General features: G+C 38.4%; 2 protein-coding genes across 2 annotated transcripts in view; both read right to left on the bottom strand.

The window, feature by feature from the left end:
• Positions 1 to 210: 210 nt before the first annotated feature.
• lyrm9 (LYR motif containing 9) lies at positions 211 to 1,305 on the bottom strand. The gene is made up of 3 exons (XM_079823097.1): positions 988 to 1,305; positions 772 to 864; positions 211 to 694 (listed from the first exon to the last, which is right to left on the bottom strand). Exons 1-3 carry the CDS (start codon positions 1,114 to 1,116, stop codon positions 677 to 679), a joined length of 240 nt encoding a protein of 79 aa, XP_079679223.1. The 5' UTR covers positions 1,117 to 1,305; the 3' UTR covers positions 211 to 676.
• Positions 1,306 to 13,742: 12,437 nt separating this feature from the next.
• The window catches only part of nlk2 (nemo-like kinase, type 2), a 100,133-nt gene continuing 88,356 nt past the window's right edge, over positions 13,743 to 25,519 (bottom strand). The window contains exons 8-11 of the mRNA XM_079823098.1: positions 21,579 to 21,665; positions 20,347 to 20,545; positions 19,220 to 19,313; positions 13,743 to 16,649 (exon numbers count right to left, since the gene is read on the bottom strand). Of these exons, the coding sequence (XP_079679224.1) occupies positions 16,595 to 16,649; positions 19,220 to 19,313; positions 20,347 to 20,545; positions 21,579 to 21,665 (435 nt within the window). The 3' untranslated portion in view covers positions 13,743 to 16,594. The remainder of the gene's footprint in view (positions 16,650 to 19,219; positions 19,314 to 20,346; positions 20,546 to 21,578; positions 21,666 to 25,519) is intronic.

Genomic DNA, 25,519 nt, shown 5'->3' on the forward strand with positions numbered 1-25,519 from the left:
TTCTAATTCTTCCTTATTACCCACAGTCTCATAACAGAATAGATGATCATGTTCATAAAAACCTGCTTTGTCACAAGAGCAAAGTGATTTTTTTCATTCAAATTGACCCCACTGCACTGCCTAATATTCCACATTCATAAATCGGTTTGCCAACTATTGTTATCTCTCAAACTATTTTTTTTGGTGGAAAAAAATCTAAAAAGACAAATGTAACATTAAATGCATTTATTAACACAAAACACAATATTAAGTTAACTTTAACTACAATGAACAAAATGAAAATGAAATGTGCAAGCTAGCATATGACTTTATATGGTTATGACTTTAATGGCTTTAAAAAGGAAGTGTAATCCAAAGACCCAGAATGTGCCCTAACGTTACCTAAATTTATGGTCAGGAGCCGCTACTGATTCAAAGCGAATAAAAGGCAAATCTAAGGGTGTGGGCCTTGTTTTATTGTCTTTATTTTAAACATTAAATGTTCAAAACATAATTGGATGCTTTTAAAGACTTTTATAAAAGCTTATAAAGTAAAAACCAGCAGACTGTCAAACTTGTAAAAGTTTATATAAATATTTGGTGCTCTACAATCAGTTGGTATGATTTCAGTTTCATTGGCATTGTTCACTGTAGGCATGACCTCTGGCAGCTTCATGCTGAATATTTTCCATGGTGGTCACTTCTTTTTAGTGTACTAGGAAGATAAAAAAAAAAGTATCAAATGTTATTCAAATAATGACGATTATTTTCTCTGGTGCCAACGAAGCTTACTTTAGTTAATATCCAGTCCGCATCGGATTTAGCTCTTTGAATGATCATCCGAATCCTTTCTGGATCATCCTCATCCGCATGACTGTTGTAGCTCTGAAAGAAAAAAGTCACATTGACACCTGACAGCGGGACAGGTGAATCTACACAGACCATTTCTTCACATTCATTGCAGCCTGACAGCTCATTTTAAAGGCGCTTTCACTCATTTAAAAGCACCTGTCTGATGGCGTGTTGGTAGTGTTTCTGCATGGCTGCTGATGGCAGGAGTTTGCAGCAGCGGAGTAAAAAGCGGTACAGCTGCACCGGCGTGCGGACCAGATCAGCGCCCGCCACCGCAGGAGGCATGAGGAGGGTCTATGTCTATGTTCTGCTGTTACTTTCAATTTTTTCTAAGTTTGCTTGCAAAGTCTAAGCACTACAATAATATTGAGTATATATGGCCTATTTCGAGTTGTAACTATATAATACAACGTATAACATGCGTCACATGCACATAGTTTGAAGGATAACAGAGGAACCACTTCCTCATTGATCACTAACATAAAGTTTTTATTTCATAATAAAAGTCCTCGCTCTTCTGTTGAAGAGCACATCATTTGTCTGTTCAGTGAAATAATGATTATTTTTCAAACATTTCTGGGTAGTAGGTTGTGGATTAAATAATCAGATTCCAAAAATTAAGCAGTGTAATTAGATTATAGTGTAAATGCCGGTAAAAAGGGCCACTTTTTGTTAAACTTGTAATTTAGATACCTAGATGTTTTTTTCTTTACTTTATTATTTGACTTTAAGGTCTAGCTATAATATTTCAATTTGAATACAGTTGATAATCCATTGACTTTTAGGGCTTCCGTAGTTATTTGCCTACCAATTAACATTTTGAGGTCATGCAATATTTTCAGGTAAAATGGGCCATTCCTGATTTATAAAACATGTTTATTAATTAAAAACACATGATTTAGTAACAACAAATGTAATTTGACTAGGTGTTTGAATAAAAATATTTGGACTTTATATTTAAAAATGACCTCAATAATAATAACATTTATCTACTGTTGTTTTAGCTTGTCTTTTTAATTTTAAGCTAAAACTGATTGTGCTCTGATTTTGGTGTTAATGTATAAAAGCAAATTGCTTTGTCAGAGTGGGGGCATTTTACCGACTAATTTACATTTTAACTAGTGAAAATGTAATTGTTGATTTTCAAGAGTTCATATCCTGAGAATGAATAAAAGTCTAAACGGCTTGCCGTAGAAAACCTGCATTGCACTCTTAGTTGTCAAATCCTGTAACATGGTTGCTATGTATAACTTTCATTAGTTGCTAAAACAAATGGATGGGAAGTTCACTGCATAATGCAAAAGCGAAAGTAGCCTACTTGGATATTTTCATGTTTTAATAGCATTGACATCAATTTGTGTGAGTCAAGCACGTGTACAGTCCATTTTCTGCAATACATTGTTGCATTGTTCCTTTTAGCAGAGCTGTGCATAATGAAAGTGATAATAGGATGAGGACGGATGATGGGAATCCACTGATCGCTTTATGATTATGTTTTTGCAGTTAAACTGCAAACGGGCAGCTTTATTATTAGGAAAAAAATCAATTAGTTAGAGTTTCCCCCCACTCTCCCATATCTCTTACATACGTTCATTCATTAAGTCCTCAAGTTTTGTGAAATTGCACACACAGACCAGCCACTTGTCTGGTGGCTATAATTACATTTAAAATTGAGAGGCCAAAGAGCATTTGACCACTGGATTTAAAGAAATCATTTCAGTTAAGGAGTGTTTTCTCAACACATCGAATCAACTCCTGATTAACACATGAACTATTTTTTAGAATTCCAACTCAGTTAGTCATTTAACCATGCATTGCTATGTCTTTAGAAGGCTTTTGTCTTTCGAACACATTTTTATCATTTTAAAATTATGATTTATTTTATTAACAGTTAGCTTTTCATTTAACTCACAAACCCCCTGCAGTTCCCCAGTTTTGGAAACCCTGATGTGACGTAATGTTTAATGCACTTCATGTTGTTGATAAATATATCCAGAATGGAATATATTTTCTTGCTCTTTGTATTTTTATATATCAATATGGCTACAATAGTGTATCCTATTCAATTCAATGTGATAAACGAGTAAGGTTAAAAATAATCAAATAGTAACTATTGTTACTTATAGTAAAAAATAAAAAAAAAACGTTTTAAACATGATAGAACTTCCTGTGTGGTTGTAAGCTTTTCTTTTTAGGTTAAGTGCAGAACCTGAAAATCTGTGCAAGCATATGTGACATTCAAGATAACGACATCACGGAAATGCACTGTCAATTTCACAATGTACTACACGCATAATTAATACAAATAGATGTGGAGGTTCCTCTTTGATACTCTTTCAGTACTTTTTCCAAGGATCAGCATTCTCCCCTAAAAGTGATTGGGCAGACCAAAGCGTAAGTCGTAGAGACTTGAAACTTTGAGGATTGGTAGTACTCACATTGCCTACAACTTCTCCAAGGCTCGCCCCGATTGGCCTGACAGGGGCGTTTCAGCCATCAAAAGTACGAAATGGCTTATACCTCCTGAACCGTTAAGCATAGGCTCAAGTGTATTATATCATTGGAATCATTGGCTCAAGACAGACAATACTAGCCCAGAAATCTAGACGCACCCTAGTGGCAGAAAATGTATTTTGCCGCGAGTGTAGTCTAGCAACTCTCGGTAGACCTGAGAGCTGGAAAAACCAAACTCTGGTCAGGCCAATCACAGCGTGTGTAGAGTCGGTGGGCGGGCTTAACATAATGACGGCACGTCACGGCAGAGTTGCGGAGGTTCTGCGTGCTACTCGTAAACAAAGAAGCTGGCGAACAGCGGTCTTTTGAATCGGCTTTGGCCATGACTCTGGAAGACTTGGAGTTAAGCTTTTCTTTGAGAAAAGAACAAAGAATGGCACTGAAGTCATTCTTAAGAAAAGAAGATATGTTCGAAGTTTTGCCGACCGGATACGGCGAAAGTCTATCAACTAACGTTAGCTCGGCTTCACCTTCTTCTTTGCTCTGGTTGGTTGTGGCGCTCATGGCGCTATCCAATTGGGTGCAGAGGGAATTTAAAAAACAACCGTTTATCCCGCCCCTCGGATTCTGTCAATGATGAGTTTCCAGACCGAACATCTTGATGTGGGTCTGGCTTGTCAGGCTAAGACAATACCTCAGATTTGCCTGTCATTCTGGAGAAATTTTCGGAGATATTCTGGAGATATTTGCGAACTAGTCCTAGGTTTTTGGCTTGATCGGAACTAAACCTGTGCAGCAAGAGACTTGTCGAAATTTCAGTGCATGGTCCCTAAGGCCCGTAAAATGTTCAAAGTGGGAGGAGACACTTTTACCAAATTGGCTATAACTCGTAAATGGAATGAGATATTTTCCCCAAACTCAGCACACCTATGTAAAAGCTCATTCTGTGGGCGCGGCAACTGGCCTCTTGGTGGCGCTATAGCAGGAAAAAAAACATGAACATTTCTATAACTACTTCACCGTTAGTCCGATTGAATTGAAAATCTGCATGCAGTGTCTTTGTCCAGGGTACCATGTCTGTCTATGAGGACATTGGCATATCTCATAAAACATGAGCCATTACATATGAGCATCTATTAGACAAGGTTAAAAGAGGCCGATTGGAAAGAAACTTGGTATGCGTCATTGGCACAAACCCCTAAAGGAGCCTGAGAAGTTTCGAGCCAGCTCTTTTCATGGATGTCACCTTCTTAGACTCCTGAATCCTTGCCGAGTCCAACGATACCATACATGATTTATGGTTTGTGCAACGGTGTGATTTAGCGCTTAAAAAACTTTTGCGAATATCTTCTAAACCGTTTGTCCGATCAAGACAAAACCACCACATGAAATTAGAAAACACAGGGCGAAAGCTAAACAATATTGCCCAAATGTCAACATTTTGATAGGAAGTGGCAAAAAAATCCAATCAATATTGCCCATGGGTCATTTTTATGCTCATAAATATATGTAAGTGTCTATAATTTCAAAACTAAATTAGATATTTACACAAAAATTTTCACACATACAGTATGTATGGGCACACTCTGAGGACACCTAAAAAAGTGGTGGAGATCGGGCAAGACGTGGAGCTATAACTCTCAAAAAAACGTATGTAACCCTCGTTCCCTGACGGAGGGAACGGAGACGTACGTTGGAAGTCACCGACGAATTGGGATCACTTATGGGAGCCCAATCAGGTTCCAGTGTATACAGAACAGGCCAATGGCCAGATTTGCATCTCGCGCTCTGCCCCGCCGTACGGGTATAAATATAGAAGCGTATGCAGCGCACATTTGTTTTTCACTGAGGAGAACTAGTGACTCAGCCGTGCAGTGATGGTACAGCAACCTTGGCGACGGGACAAGGGACGTCACAGACAAATTGGGATCCTTGCTACGGCTGTTGCCACTTCCAGCACACTGCGTAAACCCCTCAGACCCCTGTTGCTAACTTACGCTAGGAGAGTCACTGCTGCTGTTCCGCAAGACCCACTCAGCAGAGTATTGGATAACGCTGGGAAAGCGTGCCCTGAGGGGATGCTGCGTAGTCCATATCGTACCCGTAGGGAGGTATAATGTGGGAGATACACATATGGACTGGCCATCCGGGCAGTACAACATATGATATGTCTCTGGGGTGGCCCCGGCCAACCTAGTCGAGAGACTACACCGGACAGAGACGGCAAAGCGGATTATGCCAAGGAAAAGACACGGGCTCGCTGTAGGGAGCCATACCGTGGAAGAATACACATATCCGGGACTGCTGTAGGGGTCAAAACATATGGCACCTAGCTCAGCAGGGGGCGCAGCACTGGGGTGCACTTACGCTACTGGGCCTGCTGTCAGATTTCCCTCCATCTGACAGCCGTATAGTGGTGGAGGAACTCAACAGGGTTTGCCTAGCTGGGGCACTTACTGGAGCAATAAAGCGCACTTATCTGGTCCATGAGGAGGGGAATGTCACAGCAAGCCGACACTTAGAATGGGCCCGTTGTATGTGGCCCCCCCAGCTGGTGGTAGAGGCATCCATGGAGACCACAGCATGCCTGGACACCTGTTCTAGGGGAACACCTGCCCGTAGAAACGAAGTGTCTGACCAAGGGCTGAAAGTCATGGGTTTTGCTCAGCCATGCCCATTTCGGGACTCGGTTGTGGAGCCAGTGTTGAAGCGGCCTCATATGAAGCAACCCAAGCGGGGTTACTGCGGCTGTGGATGCCATATGCCTCATGAGCCCTTTGAAAATGTTTCAGTGGGACCACTGTTCTGCGTTTGAACGAATTCAAGCAGTTCAACACCGACTGGACGCGCTCCTCTGTGAGGCACGCTGTCAGATTGACCGAGTCCAACTACATACCGAGAAAAGAGATCCTCTGCACATGGGAGAGTTTGCTCTTTTCCCAGTTGACCCGAAGTCCCAACTGGCTGAGGTGACTGAGCACCATGTCCCTGTGTTCGCACAACTGCTCTCTCGACTGGGCCAGAATCAGCCAGTTGTTGAGGTAGTTGAGAATGTGCTCTCTCATGGGAGCTCAACCGGCTGCGGCGCGTCAGAGAGAATAGGGGCCTACGAAGATTGCCTCGGCGGGGTAGCCCTAACCGGAATCCTCAGGTCACCCTGGCTATTCGCCGAAGTAGCTCTATTTTGCTGTCCAGCAGAAATAGCTCTAGATCGGGGTATAGGTATAAGGGGACTCCGCCTTCCCGAAGGTAGGTGAGTCTCGACCCCAACGTAGAGATAGTCATGTTCCCGCAGTAAAACGTGACCGACTAAAAGGGAACAAATGTTATATGCCTGTATTGGCTGTAAATGGACTTTTCCATCTATAAGTGTTTACATGCTTGCTAAATAAAACATAATATATTTTTACGCATGTGCTTACAGGCCTTAAACGCTTGAACCCCGACAATTGCTCCTCGCAGCTATACCTATTTTTTTTTAATTAAAACATATTTTTCTTTCTTGTAAGTTCAATAGCTATTGCTGAAACACTTTTTAGAAGAAACCTTATAGTGTATTTATCCTGTTTGTTCTGTGTAGTATTTGAACTTTGAATGAAATGAAAGGTCATGATAACCTGTTGTCCTGTTGTCTGCACTTCGAGTCACTACAGCGTCCAGATGGCGGCCCACAATCCCCTTATTTCACCTGGAGACGCCAGTGAAAGCGCTTATTGTTTTAGAAAGAAAAGCCCCAGCAGCATCAAAGTAGTGTGTGTGTGTGTGTGTGTGTACGTGCGCATGTGAAGAATTCCCCATGCATCAGCGATAACATTTTGTGAGCTTTCAAGATATTAAACCAAAAAGTCAAACGCATACATCTCGTAATAAGACATTATTGTCTATACTCCTGACCTCATAACAAAAGACAGCTCTGTTAGACTTCTTTTGTCATGCTGCGTGGGCTGATAGGTGATAGAATGTTGTTTTATACCCAACAAACTTTCCAAAAATTGAATAAACAACAATGATTAATAGTAGTCATTTTATGAATCCACACATCTTTACACTATACTGTGTAACTTTATCTTCTCATATCATAGCTGTTATTTTTGGTACTTTGAAGTCAATACAGTACGCCTGGTTTCACAGACAGGGATTAGATTCAGCCAGGATTAGGCCTGGGTTTAATTAAGACATTTAAGTACCTTATAAGTAGTGTATAAATGCTCCTTAAAAAAGCATTATGGTGTGCATGAGACAAAAACAATGGTAGTGACATATTTTAAGATATGCCAGTGCAAGTTAAAACAGTTAAAACAGCTCAAACATGCATTTTAGACTGGGACTTAAATCTTGTCTGTGAAACCTGGGGTTAATCTTTGCTGAGCTGCCCTACTTCTATCACAAAATCCTTGGTAAAGGAATCTAACTGTTGTGCCTTTAAGAAATTACACTCATGTTTCATGATTTCTCTGATACATCTTGCATGTTTAACCAGTGCAGGTTAAAAATAAGATGCATAAATCATACTTTGAAAGATTATTTCATACAAACAAAGTTGAAAGAGGTGTAAATCCCTTTAGCTAAACTTTCTGGTACAACATTCCCCCAGTTGGCAGGATTTGCCATATTTCCTAATCTGTTTGTACATTTCCATTTGTCACATTTAGATGTCTTGATTAGATCTCAGCGCTCATCTGCAGCAACGTAGAGGAACTTGTTTCTTGCATTAATACATCAACGAAATTCCATGTGTTACAGGAATGATACATGAACTTACGTTCATACTTGCTTTTTTTTTGTTTGATTGAATGTAAAAAAGTCCTTCCCATAATTCAGTGTATTTTTAATGTCTCTGTACTGTACATTTTAAAGAAATCCCTGTTTTTTCAAAGAAAAGGAAAAAAACAGATGTTTAGGGGTTGAATTAGAATGAGAAATATCTCGATTTGAATCTGTTTATTTCTTGTTTTGTCTTATTAGGGGCCAAGCACCAAAGGTGCGGGCACCTATTGAAATCGTTAGATTTCTTCTTATTATTATTATTCCGCCGCAAGTCTATGGCCATAGAACCGCTTGCGGGAAAGTTATGAAATTTGGCACACAGATAGAGGACAGTCCCAGCATTAACCACACTAATTTTGGAATCTCTAAAACAATCCCTCTAGCGCCACCACCTGTCCAAAGTTTGACTCATATTTGTGCTAATAACTTTTGAACCATAAGGGCTAGAAACATCATTTTCCGTCATAATAATTTTCCCGCCATTTTTAATTAACCGAAAAACCTACTTTTGCAAACTCCTCCTAGGCCGTTGCTCCAATTTGCACGAACATTGAACCAGATCATCTTCAGACTCTGCTGACAAAACCGGATTAGACTTGAGATGATTAGTCAAACCATTATTGAATAACGCTCGAATAAAATCGACAAAGTGCCCACAAAAATGAAAGTTAGGCTCTGTCTCCGCAACGCTTTAGCATATTCTAACCAATCTTGGTGTGTGTTATGCCAACCATGACTTCAGGCTGCCTGCAGCGTTTCATCACAGTGCCACCTAGTGGTCCAGAGATACAAAAATTTGATATTTTTGATTATAACTCAAGAACGCTTTAGCCAAATATCACAAAACTGGACTCTTTAGAGTCGGGGCATCACGCCGAGCCATGCCATACCCAATTTTCCCATATCAACCATTTTGGGCGTCGGCCATTTTGAATTTTGTCAGAAAGTGCTATGTTTTACAAACGCATTGGCGTATCATTACGAAACTCGGTGTGCATCTTCGTCACCAAGCCTTGAAAGTATTCAAAAAATTATAATGAATTTTCCAATAATGCTAATAACTTTTGATTAAATTTGACTATTGTCATAAAAATGGTTTCAATAGATTCCTTAGGTCATGCCAAAAACATAGATTCCAATTTTGCCATATTTGGCCAAACATTCTGTTCGCCATTTTAATTTCCTTCAGAAACCTACTTTTTCGAACTCCTCCTAGACTATTTGCCTGATTTTCACCAAAATCGGATCGTAACATCTTCAGACCATGACAGCAAAAAGTTATTAATTTCATGTCAACAGACAAAACCGTTTTCATATACTGCAGCGACAAAGTTGAGCCATGATGCCAAAATGACTCTTGAGGCTGTATCGCTGCAATGCTTTGACATACTGACACCAAACTTTGCCTTTGTCATTGTCATATCACTCTGACCACACCACATCAATTTCGTTACTGCGCCACCTATTGGTCAAAAGTCACAAACCATTAAATCATATTATTAGTGACTGTATATGTGATTTTTCAGCCATTATTTCCTAAAATCATCTTAAAATGCCTTTAATTGCTCATTGTTGCAGTTGGTCTAACCCTCCCAGCCATGTTGGCATGTCTTGTCTTGTTCTTTGCGCTTGGCCCCGTTAATGGCTGCTCGCAGCTATATTTTTAAAGTTATTATTGAGGCCTGCACTCAATTGAGGCCTTGCACTCAATATCATGGTCCATCCTGTTTGTCTTTCATTAAATCCCGACATCATTTTGGTGGAAAACCACAGCACAAACCTAAGTAAATAATATTAAAGGCACAATATGTAATTTTCACCGCTAGAGGTCGCTCATTAAAAACAAAGTCGTAGCTTGATGACACCTTGATTTCACAGAATCATGGGGGTTGTAGTCTTCACTTCTACAGCCGGTGGAAAAGAATCCAATGAGACTCGGGCAGAAATCATATTCATGGATGAGCTAATGTATTAAAGACTTATTAACTTTACTGTAGTCTGACCATAGACTGTAAAAAAATATTGTGTCGTCACCCATAGGATTCTGAAGAGCCATTTTGAAGTGCAAAGTAGGGACGAGCTGTCAGCACGTCACTCTCAAATAATAGAAAATGGGCAAAGAGTCGGCCTGGGTGGAGCTGAGGTGACACGATGACTAACAGACAGTAGATAAATGGCTATCCACCTGTCACTCAAAGTGGCCACGCCCTTAATTATGCAGGACCTTAAAGCTTTATATAATGTAAACGAATGAGTTTTGCCCCCTCACAGAAAAATTCACCCCCCTCACAGTTGTCATGAAGGGCAAAATTAGCCGCATAGATCAAAACCACAATTTGTACCAGGCTGTAAACGTGTTTTTCTGGTGTAAAGTTGGGCATTTTAACATGGGGCTCAATGAGATTCTGCTCCCTACTGGAGCCTGACCCTAGTGGCCAGTCGATGAATTGCAGTTTAAGTCACTCCGTGTTGGCTTCAAGAGAAACTGCAGGAGATTGCCACTTGAGTATGACGCAGGGTGGGGCTGAAAGCCGTTGGAGCGTAACGAGGCCGCGCTTCTGCTTCTTCCGCTCATGCGTATGTGGGGTAACCCAGCGCTGTTTTTTTTAATCATATTAGATACATTTGAGTGTGTTGAAAGTTATGCTATAATGCTACTCTGTGCATTCACTATTATGAGACACTTGTTGCCAGTGATGCCAGTAACGCGTTACTTAGTAACGCGTTACTCTAATTTGACCACTTTTTCCAGTAACGAGTAATCTAACACGTTACTATTTCCAAACCAGTAATCAGATTAAAGTAACTTATCCAAGTCCCTGTGAGTTACTTTTTTTGTCATTTTCCTTAGTAAAAATATATATTTTTGCTTTCTTGTTTAGTCTCAGCAGGGGTTTTCCTGCATAGAGAACTACGAGGCGGCCGCCTCCGTCTGTCGACAAAACTCAAGACAGGCAGTCACTTGCTCAGATTAGGCATGTCGTGATAATTAAATAATCATCAGAAATATATATTGTCACATTATCCTTCAGCAATCATTATTAGAATATTATTATTTGCTAGTAGCCTACAAAGTCATCTAAAGCCATTCCATAGCTGAATGTCTTTCCTCCGCTGTAGCTGTCAATCATTCTCCGTTCAGCAAAACTGCGCGTCGCGTTCGGTTCCAGTCAGCAGCACGGTAAAGCTCACTCCATATGATATATTACCGTTATAATACTTGATATGTTGATAAAATAATTTATCTTCCTGGAGTTTATCTAGCGGTTCTGAAAGATGTTGTGCTCGCTATACTCAGGTGACAACACAAGGACTATTAATTAGCATCACACGCACAATAACCAGAATTAAAAACTGTGAAGAAACAAATAATCAGTGAATGTTTGGACCGATATAGGCTACATAGTAGACTAGGATTTGTGGGCTCAACGCTCATCTTCTCTTTATGCCGTGAACTTTTCAATGTGCACTCGCGCTGCACTGCACACACTGATTCCATGTTGCTTTAAGCGCATCATTCTGCACCCGGGATACGCATAAGCGCTTTGTAGCCGCTCTGTTTTGAAGCGTTTCATATATTTTCATAGTTTTGTGCACTTAAAGATTATTAAAAAATATATTGTTCTCACGGATCGATCAAATATTTGTTGTCCCTTTACAGAGCTGCACATTACGTTTACAATAAAATATAAATCTTGTAATTTTATATTATTTGTGTAGGCCCATATCATTATTTACATTCATATATAAATTAAAAATGTTTTTCATAAATGTATTTAATAAGAACACAAAGTAATTGGTACCTTTTCATTAACATGTTTAGGGTTTTATGTTTAGTGTTTTATGTTTAGTGTTGGCAAAAACGGTTGTCATTTTTATGTTGAGGCTGCAGAGGTGTTGTTGGCAACTGATGAATGTAACTAATAAAGTAACTTGTAATCTAACTTAGTTACTTTTAAAATCAAGTAATCTGTAAAGTAACTTAGTTACTTTTAAAATCAAGTAATCTGTAAAGTAACTAAGTTACTTTTTCAAAGTAACTGTGGCAACACTGCTTGTTGCACACTTGTTGCAGTAAGCTACACTGTAGAAAAAAAGTCTGTACAAATAGGGCACAATGTACTGTATAAATATGAATTTTCTGTATTGTTTTTTTTACTGGTGTTTTACCTGTATTTTGAATTACACATTGCATTAGTTTGTGTTTTAAAGGGTTAGTTCACCCAAAAATGAAAATTCTGTCATTAATAACTTACCCTCATGTCGTTCGACACCCGTAAGACCTCCGTTCATCTTCGGAACACAAATGAAGATATTTTAGTTGAAATCTGATGGCTCTGAAATTCAACAATTTCAAAACACGGCATCATGAAGCTTCGAAGCGTTATGAATCAGTGAGTCGAATCATGATTCGGATCGCGTGTCAAACCGCCAAACTGCTGAAATTTGGCGATCCAAACTGCTGATTCGACTCACTGATTCATAACGCTTCGAAGCTTCATGATGCCATGTTTTGAAATCGTCATCACTATATAAGTCGTTATTTAGGGTTTTTTTCCCCACAAAAACTATTCTCGCCAATTCATAAAGTTATTTTAGAACCACTATAGTGAGATGGACTTTGTAACGACGTCTTTAGTACCTTTTAAGGGTCTTGAGAGTGAACCATGCATTGTGCCAATGGAGGCCTTTCAGAGCCATCAGATTTCAACTAAAATATCTTCATTTGTGTTCTGAAGATGAACGGAGGTCTTACGGGTGTCGAACGACATGAGGGTAAGTAATTAATGACAGAATTTTCATTTTTGGGTGAACTAACCCTTTAAGGGTTAACGGAAATTTCCGTAATATTACTGGATAATATACTGGCAGAAAATTACCAGTACATTTTCCGTTTGTATTTTTTACAGTGTACAGTATATCGATATTAGACATGGTAAAACAGTACTTGCGGTAAATCAAGAAAACGAGATTTAAACAATAAGACTAACTGTGTTGAGCTATATAACAATGATACGTTTTCTGTCAATTAACGTATTTAAACAGTTGCTCACCTGTCTAATAAAACATCTACATATTGAATAAAAAAATCTTACATATTGTGCCTTTAACAATAGATTAGTTGCTTTGATTTTCTCTAAAACACTCCATTCTCTTTGGTATGATATTATCAAAATCAAAAGATGGCCTCATCTAAGCTAACACCCAATCCCCAACTTTTTATTTCCATTCCATTCTTTTGATTGCCATTGTGTACATGAACATATAATCATAATTTATAAATGTTAAACAAAAACAATAAAGTGCCTGAGCTTGTTCATAGCACCTTTCTGAAGGAAAAACCAACATAAGCAAATTCATTTTTAACATAGACAAGAATAAAATAAATGCATGTTTGATCTGTTTTAACTGAAAGCAATGTATAATATACATCTTAAAATAACCGTTATCTTAAATGTCAGTGGCATGTCATTGTTTTGTATCAATATGCACACCAGTAACGTTTTGTAAGGAACATTTTATAAAAGCTATTTAAATATCCTAATTGCACTAAGGCCTAATCCTTGACTGTGAAACCAGGCCATATGGTTACCAATTTGGTGCTCAATTTAACTTGGTCATCATTTTTTGTTCAAGAAACATGCATGAAACAACACCAACACAAGTAAAATAAGGACAGAAACACAGCTAGCTGTTTTAAATGTCAACATTTAATGAGCTTCACCACTGTACTTCAAATCTACACTCTGAAAAGAGACCGGTGATTTTTCAAAACACAGAACACATCCACAGAGTCCTTCCGGTCCCTAAGAATCACCTCCTCCGCTTTCAGGGCATCGAATGCAAATTTGATATTATAGTCATATATGTCGTAAAATGTATTCAAATACCATTAACTCTGAGTATAAACTTCAAACTTCCTTATAAAACTTGACAGCAAGTGCAGTACCTTCCCCATTTGGCCCGACCGAGCTTGCGCGTTAGTCTCTTCTCACAGGCTCTGTTTGAATCCGCACATTATCTCAGGTACGCCTGCTACTTGTATGTTCTATAATTGCCACATATTTTGTACGTTTATCTCATCCGATGTCTCTCGGTGAAGAATGCCATGTTAATTATCGTAGGTTGTCTCGCAGGACAAGTATGCTGTGTGATATAACAGTCAGAGAACACTGGGGTGAGAACATGGTACTTTGTACAAGGATATGATGATGGGAACCACCTCCAACCAATTGCAATTTTAATGACTTTGATTTCTTTATACAGGGTTTGATAGGAATATAAAAGTCGGAAGGGACATTCAAGTTTTAAATCTCCACATAAAAATAAAAGCGTGGAGGTAAACAACCAAGTCATTGAGCTCGAGAGGTAGAGACCAACAATGTGAATCCATTATATACATATACACAAACAGTTCAGTGTTTCTTTAAAGGAAATTAATAATAATAATAATTAAAAAAGGGCTCTACTTCAATACTCATATCCACAGCTCCGGAGCACATAAGACACAATTAACATAATTGGTTATGTGTTTTTTGTTTGTTTTTGTACTTATACTGTTTTGGATTATTTCTTTGTCTACACTTTCTAGTGCAGGGGGAAATAAAAGGAGAAAAGAGAAGAAAAAAAAATATGTACAATTATTTGCAAGTCTCAAAAATAAAATCAAATTTCACAGCCCTAAAAATGTGCAGGCTAATTCAACTTCTATACAGCAGTATTACATTTTTTTTTGTTTGGCGATTTTTTTTATTTTTATACATAGGTTTTTTTTGTGTAGATTTTGCGTTTCTATTGAAATCTACCTGCTACTCACTTATTTACATACCATACTCAGTGGATCATGGGAAAGCATGCCATAGCACATTGAGGAAGAAATAAAAATAATTATCTAAAAATATATTAAATATTTTCCATTTGTTTTCTTTTAGTCTGAGAGAGTGCAGAAAGCATTATGGGAAATTTAAGCATGGTACAGTGAGTGAAAACTACTTCCAATTGCTTTCCAGACCCACAGCAAATGCCATTCCCAGGCACCCTTTTCAGATCCATCCTCTCCACGGGTCCTTCAACAGAAAAAGGGCTTTTGAAGGGAGGGGTGCGGGGCGGGGGGGGTCAAAGAAGACGACACTGAACTGACATACACAGGATCACTAGCGTGATGCCACGGTCAGTTATAAACATGCACGGGTCCAAACATGCACTCACAATGGTGTTCGTCACTTGTCTTCAGGGACAAGGATTGGTAATATACCATTGCAATTATGGAATGGTTTGGTTGACCAACAGTTCAACCTATTATTTATCTAATTTCTTTGTTTTCTTTTTTGTTTTTAGGCTTTTAATTTGGTTTTCATGCTATTCTAGATACTCCATCAGGGATAGCAGGGTTCCAAGGTCATCTGAGAACAACCTCACTATATTATGTCGCTACATGCTAGTAGGGTTTTCAGTCTCGGTAGGAGACAAGCACCTGTACCGGGACACAAAATCTCCTTTTCTTCAAATAAACCCTTTAGGTACAAGCAATTAGTTTCGAGCCAATCTCGCATGCTTTGGATCCTCAACCGCTGTGCCATTCATTTACCCACCCACCCGAAGTACTAAATACTGACAACACATCCACATTCAGGAGTACTAAAGGAAGCCTATGAATCAGTATCTCTGCCAAGTGCTGCACTAAAGAATACAGATTTCTTTTTCTGACGAAAGTTGAATATGAGATGGAAAGCAAGATATGAACAAAGATAGATCGATAGAGAAAGAAAGCAAAAATGGAAGAAAGTCATAAAAATCAGACCGGCGTTGAAGGTAATAAACGCAATGAGCAGCTCACTCTAGCCAAACAAGTGGTCACAGTTCTTACGAGGGCCGTCGCTAATATTAACAAGGCCCGGGACAAATTTATATGGGTTGGCCTAATAAATAGGCTACTACAAAGGACCTTTGAGGGCCAGGACAGCGATTTTCCACCCTAGACGATGGCCCTGGTTCTTAGTAAGGTGCTAGCGTGAGCAAAAAAAAGTCTGATTCAGAGAAACTTGCCTTCTTTCCACACTACATGAACCACTGCACTTCCTGTTTCCATGAATAAATAAAGCATGATTACTTGCACACATAGTCATGAAGAGTTTTCCTTCAGGGATACTGCGCAGATTCTGTTGCCCTGCTGTTCAAAATACATTCAAGTCCACAGGGGTCGACTTTGTCTTCCGAAAGTGAAGCGCGAACCTTCAGTATACTACTACAGAGCAGTGGGTATGTACGAACGGACCCCCCGTGACCATGCCCACCCTTCCCGTGTCCCAGTTGAACTCATCAGCAGTGGTTGCTTCTATAAAACTCCCATTTAGTAAGTATTACAGTACACACACATACACGTCAGTGACATGGCTAGTCCTATACTCCAGTGAAATGCTACGCAGGTTTGGGGAAGCCTGGGGGTCAGTAGTCCGTGGGGGGCGAGGGTGGACGCGGGACGGGCCTAGGGAGGGACGTCCTCCGCCACTGTTATCAACGCCATCTTCTCCGCCATCCTCAGTTACTCCCAAACTAGAGGAGATGGAGGCATCTCAGAAGGCTGAGCTACTGTCGAGCTGTGGAAAGAAAATAAGAAAGAAAGAAAGGATTGTTATGTCTTGCTATAAGAATAAGGTGATGTCTCCATCTAGTGTTGAGACACTGGGAAATAACATAAGCTTGAAAAGCACTAGATTTGTCAGGACACCAAAAGTTGCAGTAGTTGTTACCAATAATAGTTAGAGAACAAACATTAAACACTCTTTTATGTAAAAAGTTTGCCTAAATATGAAATAATGGCATGTTGGCAATAGCAACCCAAAGCAAAAACATGGTTCCCCTAACAAATCCTGACATTCACGCTCACTGGCTTTGACATGGCAAGTCTGTTAACCCTGAGGTTGGGAACATAGACATGAAGGTGAATCTCACAAAATTTGAATAAAAAGTATGTTTATTATAAAAATAATATTTTGCATGAAGAAAAAGCTAATTTTCAGGTCTATTCAATTCTTTGTACTGTGATATTTTTTTCATAAAACCGATCACGGCCACAATTATCAGCAGCTCTTTTAATGTGAAAAATCTCATTCTCACTTCTGAAATGTAAAATAATAATAATTATCTGAATAAATAAAAAATATAAATTATTTAAATACAAATTAAATAATTACAATATAAAGCACATCTGTAAAGAAAAACTGTATGTATACATAACAGTTATAACTATATATATATATATATATATATATATATATATATATATATATATATAAAAAAAAAGAGAGAGATATAGAGTTGAGTATACTGTATATAATAATATAATAGGGGTGTAACGGTACACATAAGTCATGGTTTGGTACGTATATGTTTTGGGTTCACGGTTCGATACAACAGGAAAAAGCAACAAATCCCCAATACTAGGTTTTTTTTTCTACATTTATTTTGAACAGACAATAGTGCAAATTACAGTTTGTTCCACCTAGTGGAATTTAGTCCCCCTTGAGGTAGTTGGTTCAGTACAGCCTCTTTTACTGTATTCTGCACTCTTGCATAGGTCATATTTTTTGCAGTGCTAATAAATCAGCTATAAAACTGAAAATCATCCCTTGTGTTATAAAAGTACAACATAAATAGAATAATGAAAATTAAATTTGTGCAAAGATTAGTTATTGCACTTTTCTTTGCGTGTGAGTTCATTAACTTGATGAGTGAGAGGGAGTCTACTTCACCTTTCACAAGGAGACAGCGAGTGAAGTGGCACCTGAGGCTTCCCATTTCCAGGACACGCACATTTCATCACTAGACTGTAGTAGTGAGATGGACTCTGATGCCACAAATCGGTAGCCTGACAAGCCAGACCCACATCAAGATGTTGGGTCTGGGAACTCACCATTGACAGGGCTCAATCCGAGGGACGGGATAAACGGTTGTCTTTCAAATTCCCTCTGTACGCAATAGGATAGCGCTAAAACCAACCAGAGCAGCGAAGAAGGTGAAGCGGAGCTAGTTGATAGATCAAACTTTTGCTGTATCCGGTCGGCAAAACGCATCTTCCCTTATTAAGAATGACTTCAGTGCCGTTCTTTGTTCTTTTCTCAAAGAAAAGCTTAACTCAAGTCTTCCAGAGTCACGGCCAAAGCGGATTCGAAAGGCCGCTGTTCGGCAGCTTCTTTGTTTACAAGTAGCACGCGGAACCGCTGCAACTCTGCCGTCATTATGTTAAGCCCGCCCACCGACTCTATACACGATGTGATTGGCCAGACCAGAGTTTGTTTTTTCCAGCGCGCACGCCAACGGAGAGTTGCTAGACTACACTGGCTGCAAATTAGATTTGCTGCCGCTAGGGTGCATCTAGATTTCTAGGCCAACAAATCGGCACAATGCCAAATGATTTTGTCTCATTATTACAGCGGAAACAACTTATACTCAGTCATTTATGGTCACACAGATAAGAGTAAAGCCGAAAGTATACTTAGTAGGCGCACAGTCGCACACACAGCCTTGCAAAGTATCGTTTGACGCATGTGCAGTTTTGAGCAATCTCTCGCCACGAGTTACAACCCATTTAAATACTGCAAAAAAATGTCATATGTACATATCTGATGACGAAATTTGCATCATGAGCACTGTTCGCTGACCCTCGCATACACGTAAAAAGTGTATTTTGGCCTTAAGACATCATTTAAAACTGTAAAGGGTACACTAAAACAAAATATTGTGCTTTTTAACATAAAGAAAACAAAATGGATGCAGCTTTCTGTCATCCAGGTTTCCTTTCCGCGAAGTTAGTGGAGCGTGTCCCAAAAATGAATCAAAACTCTGCGTATAGGCTACTAGCGAGCTCTTTCTTTTTCCTGTTGTGGCGGTTGCGCCCCCTTCTGGTTTGGAGTGTGGATTGCCTGTGACTGACTGTATTTGTCATCTGACTGTGTGCACCATACCATGATGTCCATACCGTGACGGTTTGGGACGAACACATGTACCGTTACAACCCTAATATTTAACATTACAGAAATAAGAATGTTTATGAACCTAAACACAGGCCTTATTTTTTATGCTATATATATTTTTAAATATGACCTGGACATCTGATCATGAGATTCACCCATAAAATCTAAGTATGTACAGAGAAAGGCAGACTCACCTGATAAAGCTTTTGAAGGCAGCTGATTGGGGGTTGATACAGAGTGGTACCCGATTCCCCTTCTGCTGCTCCAGGATGAACTGATGAATGATCTCTATGTGTGGAAATAAAGATGAGGGATCATGAGAAATAAGCAATAATATCAGTTTGTAGTTATAAATAATAATGAATATAAAGAATACATGGGTTTGGAGTAACTTGAGGGTGAGTAAATGACGACAGAATTTCCATTTTTAGGTTAATCTCATTAAAATGTATACAGCAAGCTAAACCTGTTTACCTGTTAAAGGCACAGTTTACACAAAATTTTGTCATCGTTCCTTGTAACAAAAAAGGTGGAGGAGATGTAACTGGCTTAGATGACACTCCTTGCAAACTAAAACTCCAAATCTAAACTATGAGTTAAGTGAAGATCTATTTTAGCAGTAACATTATAAGTCAAAGAGTTGATTCTGCAGGAATATTCTGCAGGCAGTCTGTAATATCTGTAATTCTGTACTCTTTAATTTAGTAGACAAGCTGTTAAGCTTAAAACTAGCTCAGGCAACGTGGAAACTCCTCATGTGTCGATCCAAAAGGGGTTCCCCTCGCATTCCAAACACGGCTGCCTACCCTAAAGCGGTTTAAGTCTCTAGGCGGTCGGCTCCATCCGCACTGATTAATCCTCCAGTGGAAACACGTTGCACACAGGATGGAGGAAGAGGAGGGAGGGTGAAGGGCAGAGTTATTTTGAGCCGACAGCACAGCAAGCCTGCTTTTAGCGACAGACTCTCACTAATACCCGCTGACAGTGGAAGGCAAGCACAGATCCAGGGGCCCCGAATGAAGGGTGAAAACAAGGGACAAAAACAACAGGAGCAGCAGGGGATCTGGAGCAGGAGACGCCCAGCAAGACTTCTGATTAACACGCAGTGGCATGATGGGCCCATGCTCTCAAATAGGGTCAATTCAATTAAGACCTTTAGCTCATATACACACTTTGGTACAAACCAAAGCTGGATCAGGACAAAAGGTTAAAATTAATAGGCCAACAATATTTGGCTCACATGTTGTATAATGTGCACTGTAATCAGCACAATAATAGAACTGAATGAATCATCATCAACAGGTGAGAGCGCCACACTAACCTTTGACCTGCCGAACTGACGTCAGGTTCTTTTCAAAGCCGTCGTCAAACTTAGGGTTGGTGACAGGCTCAAAGTCACTGGTGTAGACGCGGCCAGAGGATGTGGTGTAGCAGCATTTGCACATGCAGGTGTGGTAGCGCAGACGCCCCTCGTCCAGATACGGGTGTGCCAGGGCGTCCTTCGCAGAGATCCGCTTCGACTGTATTGGGGAACAGAATTTTCCTTTTAAAAATTTTACAGATATGCTTTAAATTGAAAATGAAATGTGTATATTACAAATTACATAAATTATATAAATATTCAATTATTAATAAAATAAACTAAAAATATTTGAATAATATATAACCATATATATTATTTTATATAATATTGTGTATATTAAAACATGTATAAACTATATAATAAAATGACATTTCATTTGATCATATTTCATATAATCATATACATTATATTATATCAATTATATTATATAATTTTAATACAATTTTAATAATATTAATATAATATAAATTCATGTATATTATATACATATATGCTAAATTATTTATACAATAAAAAAATCCAAAATAACGTTTTATATTATACAAATCAAAATATATTAAATTATTAATCATGTATATATATATGTATATATGTATATATATATGTATATGTGTATGTATGTATGTATGTATGTATGTATGTATGTATGTATGTATGTATGTATGTATGTATGTTGTATGTATGTATGCATGTATGTATGTATGTATGTATGTATGTATGTATGTATGTATGTATGTATGTTGTATGTATGTTGTATGTATGTATGCATGTATGTATGTATGTATGTATGTATGTATGTATGTATGTATGTATGTATGTTGTATGTATGTTGTATGTATGTATGCATGTATGTATGTATGTATGTATGTATGTATGTATGTATATGTATATATACACAGTATATATATATATATATATATACATACATACACAGTATATGTATATATATATATATATATATATATATATATATATATATATATATATATATATATATATATATATATATATATATATATATATATATATATATATATATATATATATATATATATATATATATATATATATATATATATATATATATATATATATATATATATATAAATAAAAATGTTTTAATACATTTTAGTATGTACTGTAGTTTGTAATGTTCCAGTTTATGAGAACAGGGTATCAAGAACACTTACTGGGTCAAAGACCAACATCCTGCAGAGGAGGTGAACGGCCTCATGGGTTGCTTGACTGGACAGAGTATACAGGACAGGAAGTGAAGGCTGCAGAAACAGGAAATGGTGTGATCAGTTTGTGTTCTTTTATATATATATTCAGATATAGGCAGAAACAAACTACTACTACAGTATGTAATCAATGATTCAATATTTGGAGGGACCACAAGTAAAATTTTGAGCAAAAATAAATAAATATATATAATGATAATGCATGAATGTGGTCAAACAAATATGAGAATGAACATGATTTAGAAACGTGGACAGCTCTTAAAATGTTCATCTTGTTCTGAGAAGCAGTCAAAACATACAAACAGCTTCTTCTAAGCACTCTTCCCCGTCATGTGAGCCTCAGCGGCCGTTCGGCAGCACATAACAGTCTCAAGCATTCAAAACATTCCTCCCAGTAGCACATGATCCTTGCGCCAATAGCCGCATACTTATCTGAGGATGTGGGACAGCGGAGACAATGAGCTGGGATATTTTTAACCGTGTCTAATTATCTCCTCCACCCACCTTCCCTCCATCCCAAGCCCCCCAGCCGACTCGCCAAAGAGTTGATTGAAAAAGCCCACCGGTAATTGCTTGTTTTCCCTGGTTAGGTTCTTTGAGCCGAGAACAGATGTGAACTATGGCTGGTGATTCACCCTTTAAAAAGGGATGACGTATTGCCAGGGCTGACTGTATAGCTGATGGAGGTGAAGGTGTTGGGCGAGAGATGGAGGAAGAGGATGGGAAAGGAATGAATGCTTTTAGCCATAACTAGAGCCAAGCGGAAACTAAGTGTGCTATTACTGATCAGACCTTCATTGAAGGAAGAATCTGAGTCATATCTAGGGACCAGAATACCATGTAGACTTGAAGTTTGGCAACAACTCAGAACATGCCGTTTAAACACTTTAGCAACTGAAAGGAAAACTTCCGGCAACTGCCCAAAACAAACTAAAGTGATACATTTCATAAAAAATACAAATATTCAAAAATAAAAATGCATTTTTCCATTGCGAAATTATATATTTCAATAAATACTACTACTAATAATATAATACATTTAATAAAATGCAAAAATATGAAAAATATATAAAAATAAAGAAAAATATACAAATTAAAATAATAAATGTTAATATAAAATACTACTGAAAAAACTAATTGTTTCCATCTCTAAATACATATTGTAACTACATATATACACAAAAAGCTAGCTAGTAGCTACACTGATTTAAGTGTCACAGTTCATTTGAAGATTTCAGAAGTTCCACGATCAAAAGTTGCTTTTGAAAGAAGTCTCTTATTCTCTCTAATATTATTACAGTAGTGTTTGTTTTATTCACTTAAAAGAACCAACTCATAAGAGTAAGTTCTTTGAGAATCGGTCCACATTTGATTCACTAAAATAGAAATGTCTTATAATAGCCATTCGTTCTGGAATGCAGTATGTTTCTGATACACTAAAAGAAGCTGCTCTCTATTTGTGTCGGGGCATGTGTGCCAACCGCTAGGCTCCTCTGACAAATCTGAAAGATTATCAAATGATGGGCGTTTGAACCCAGTGGGTCAGATTCTGTGTGGGCCGAGCCGAAACCATGTCTGTGCGATTATGAGTCAAGAAACATGCAGGGTGCAGTGACGTACCAACGTGGTGAGGTTGCGTGAGCGTATGTGAATAAGGAACCAATGTGGGCAAGTTTATGGTGAGTAGTTGGCAGTAGCGCACTGTGTGTGAGCTATTTATCTGATGGTGTGTGTACGATCATGCCCTCTGGGGTGGTGCGATCGTGTGCTGGAGAATTAGGCAGTGTTAGTTACGGATTACAGTGGAATGTGGAATCAGACAGTTAAGGGAGGGAAAGGGCCTCTCCCTGTCCCATGATTCAAAGCTCAATTAGATAAATGATGAGTCAGGAAGGTTGACACATGACATCATCAGCCCAGGCTTTCAGTCATCCCAAGCATGCAGGCGGCAGCTCATGTTCTGCCCTCACATTTCTGATAGCGGGAGTGGACTGAGCAAATTTGCTACTTTACAAGCTTGACAAGCTTTAGGAGTCAGGCAGGTCACACTTTTAGACATTACACAGCGAACTTGACTGAACTTGAGCCACAAGTTTTACTTGTGTAGCGCAGAGGTGGACAAAGTACACAACTCTATTACTTGAGTAAAAGTACTACTGGTCAAATATTACTCCGTTACAAGTGAAAGTTCTAAAAACAGATTTTTACTTAAGTAAAAGTACAGAAGTACTTGTTTTTAAAAGTACTTAAGTATTAAAAGTACATTTAATTTTTTATGTCAATGCATTATTTTATTATTGTTGCATTGTTGTATAAATGCACGCTATGCCATGGTGGTTTAAGCCAGTCAGTGATGCTCCATCCGACATGCTAGCTTACGACTTTACATTTGTATAGAAGTATTGAAATTAATTTCTTGTATAAAAGTTACAAAGCTCTTTACAAAGCTGCTGTCACTTTAAGGCTGAATGCAAGGACCCTATACTCTGATACACATCTGATATTCTCCCAACTGTTTACTCTTCTCTTTCTCCCAGACATCTACATTTTTGAACATTTTATTAGACATGTGTCAAGTGTATGCCAACTAAACTAATCTTTAATCTTTTGAGAAAACTGAAACATACATTTTAAGTATAGCCATGGGTGCACACCCTGTGCCAAGGAACCATCTTCTTCCATTTTGCTATAAACTGATCAGTGTTAAAAAAATGTTGGGAAACTTCACATGACCCTATACAAGAGTGATTACTGATAGGCTATCTGGAAAAAAAAAAAAACTTTTAAAGAAGAAAAAAATCATCCACTGACTTTTAAAGCTGCTACAGAAACGACTTTCGACTTTGAGGACCTTGATAGAAATGTAGTGGAGCAAAAAGTACGATAGTTTGTCTTTCAAATGTAGTGAAGTTAAAGTAAAAGTATCCCTAAAAAATAATACTTCAGTAAAGTACAGATACTCAAAACTGTACATGTACTTAGTTACTGTCCACCTCTGGTGTAGCGTTTATCTTGAATGCAGTGTCCTTACTAGAACCCAACAGGTTTCAGGTGACCAGTAATTTGCCTGTTCACACTAAAAGCGGAAATGCTGCGTGTTGACACAATCGGAGCCAATCAATATATTTTGTTTAATATACAGTTAAAGCGAAGAATTCAGGAACAATGAGATTTCACTGTGGACGAGTTAATCGGCGCTACATCAGAGAGACCAAGTAAAAGTCCTGTCACTCAGTGCAGATGGATAAAGCAAAATGTATAAGAAAGGTTTACATGGTAGAGGTTTAATCCCTCCTTACCATGTCACATTGGTTAGGACATAATTAGTCTCGCGTAGACAGACCTTCAGACTGACGGCAGAAGGTCAAGGCTTTCATTGGTCAAGGACCGCCCAAGAGGATGTTTGACTGACATTTTGTTCTGCGTCATGTTTAGGGGCGTGAATATGTAAAGTCAATGCCCCTGTAATAACAGATCGGCGTGCGTCTATAAATTATTCAAGAAAATTGTGCACATTCTTCTTCCCCGAGGGAGTTTGGCGTCACAGCATTTGTTTCTAGGTTGACCATTAAAGAATGCAACACACTCGTCTCGCGGACATCCTGTAGAATTCAACCAATCAGATGATGACTTCAAAACTCCTGAAGTATATCCAGATAAGTGTGCCATATGCATCTGATGTTCAGCCAACGGCCCGTGGACGTGGTGTCTGAGGCTGAGACTAGGACATAATGGACTAGTGGTCAACAAATATAGGTTTTTCAATGGCACCGTTATGATATCTAAAGAGCAGAGTGAGCAATGTTTGACATAATATAATAATATATACATGATAAATTGTATTATGTATAAATTATAATAACAAATGAGATATACACAAAGCTGCTCTA

This window comes from Gobio gobio (genome assembly GCF_949357685.1).
Source record: "Gobio gobio genome assembly, chromosome: 8".
Taxonomy (NCBI): domain Eukaryota; kingdom Metazoa; phylum Chordata; class Actinopteri; order Cypriniformes; family Gobionidae; genus Gobio; species Gobio gobio.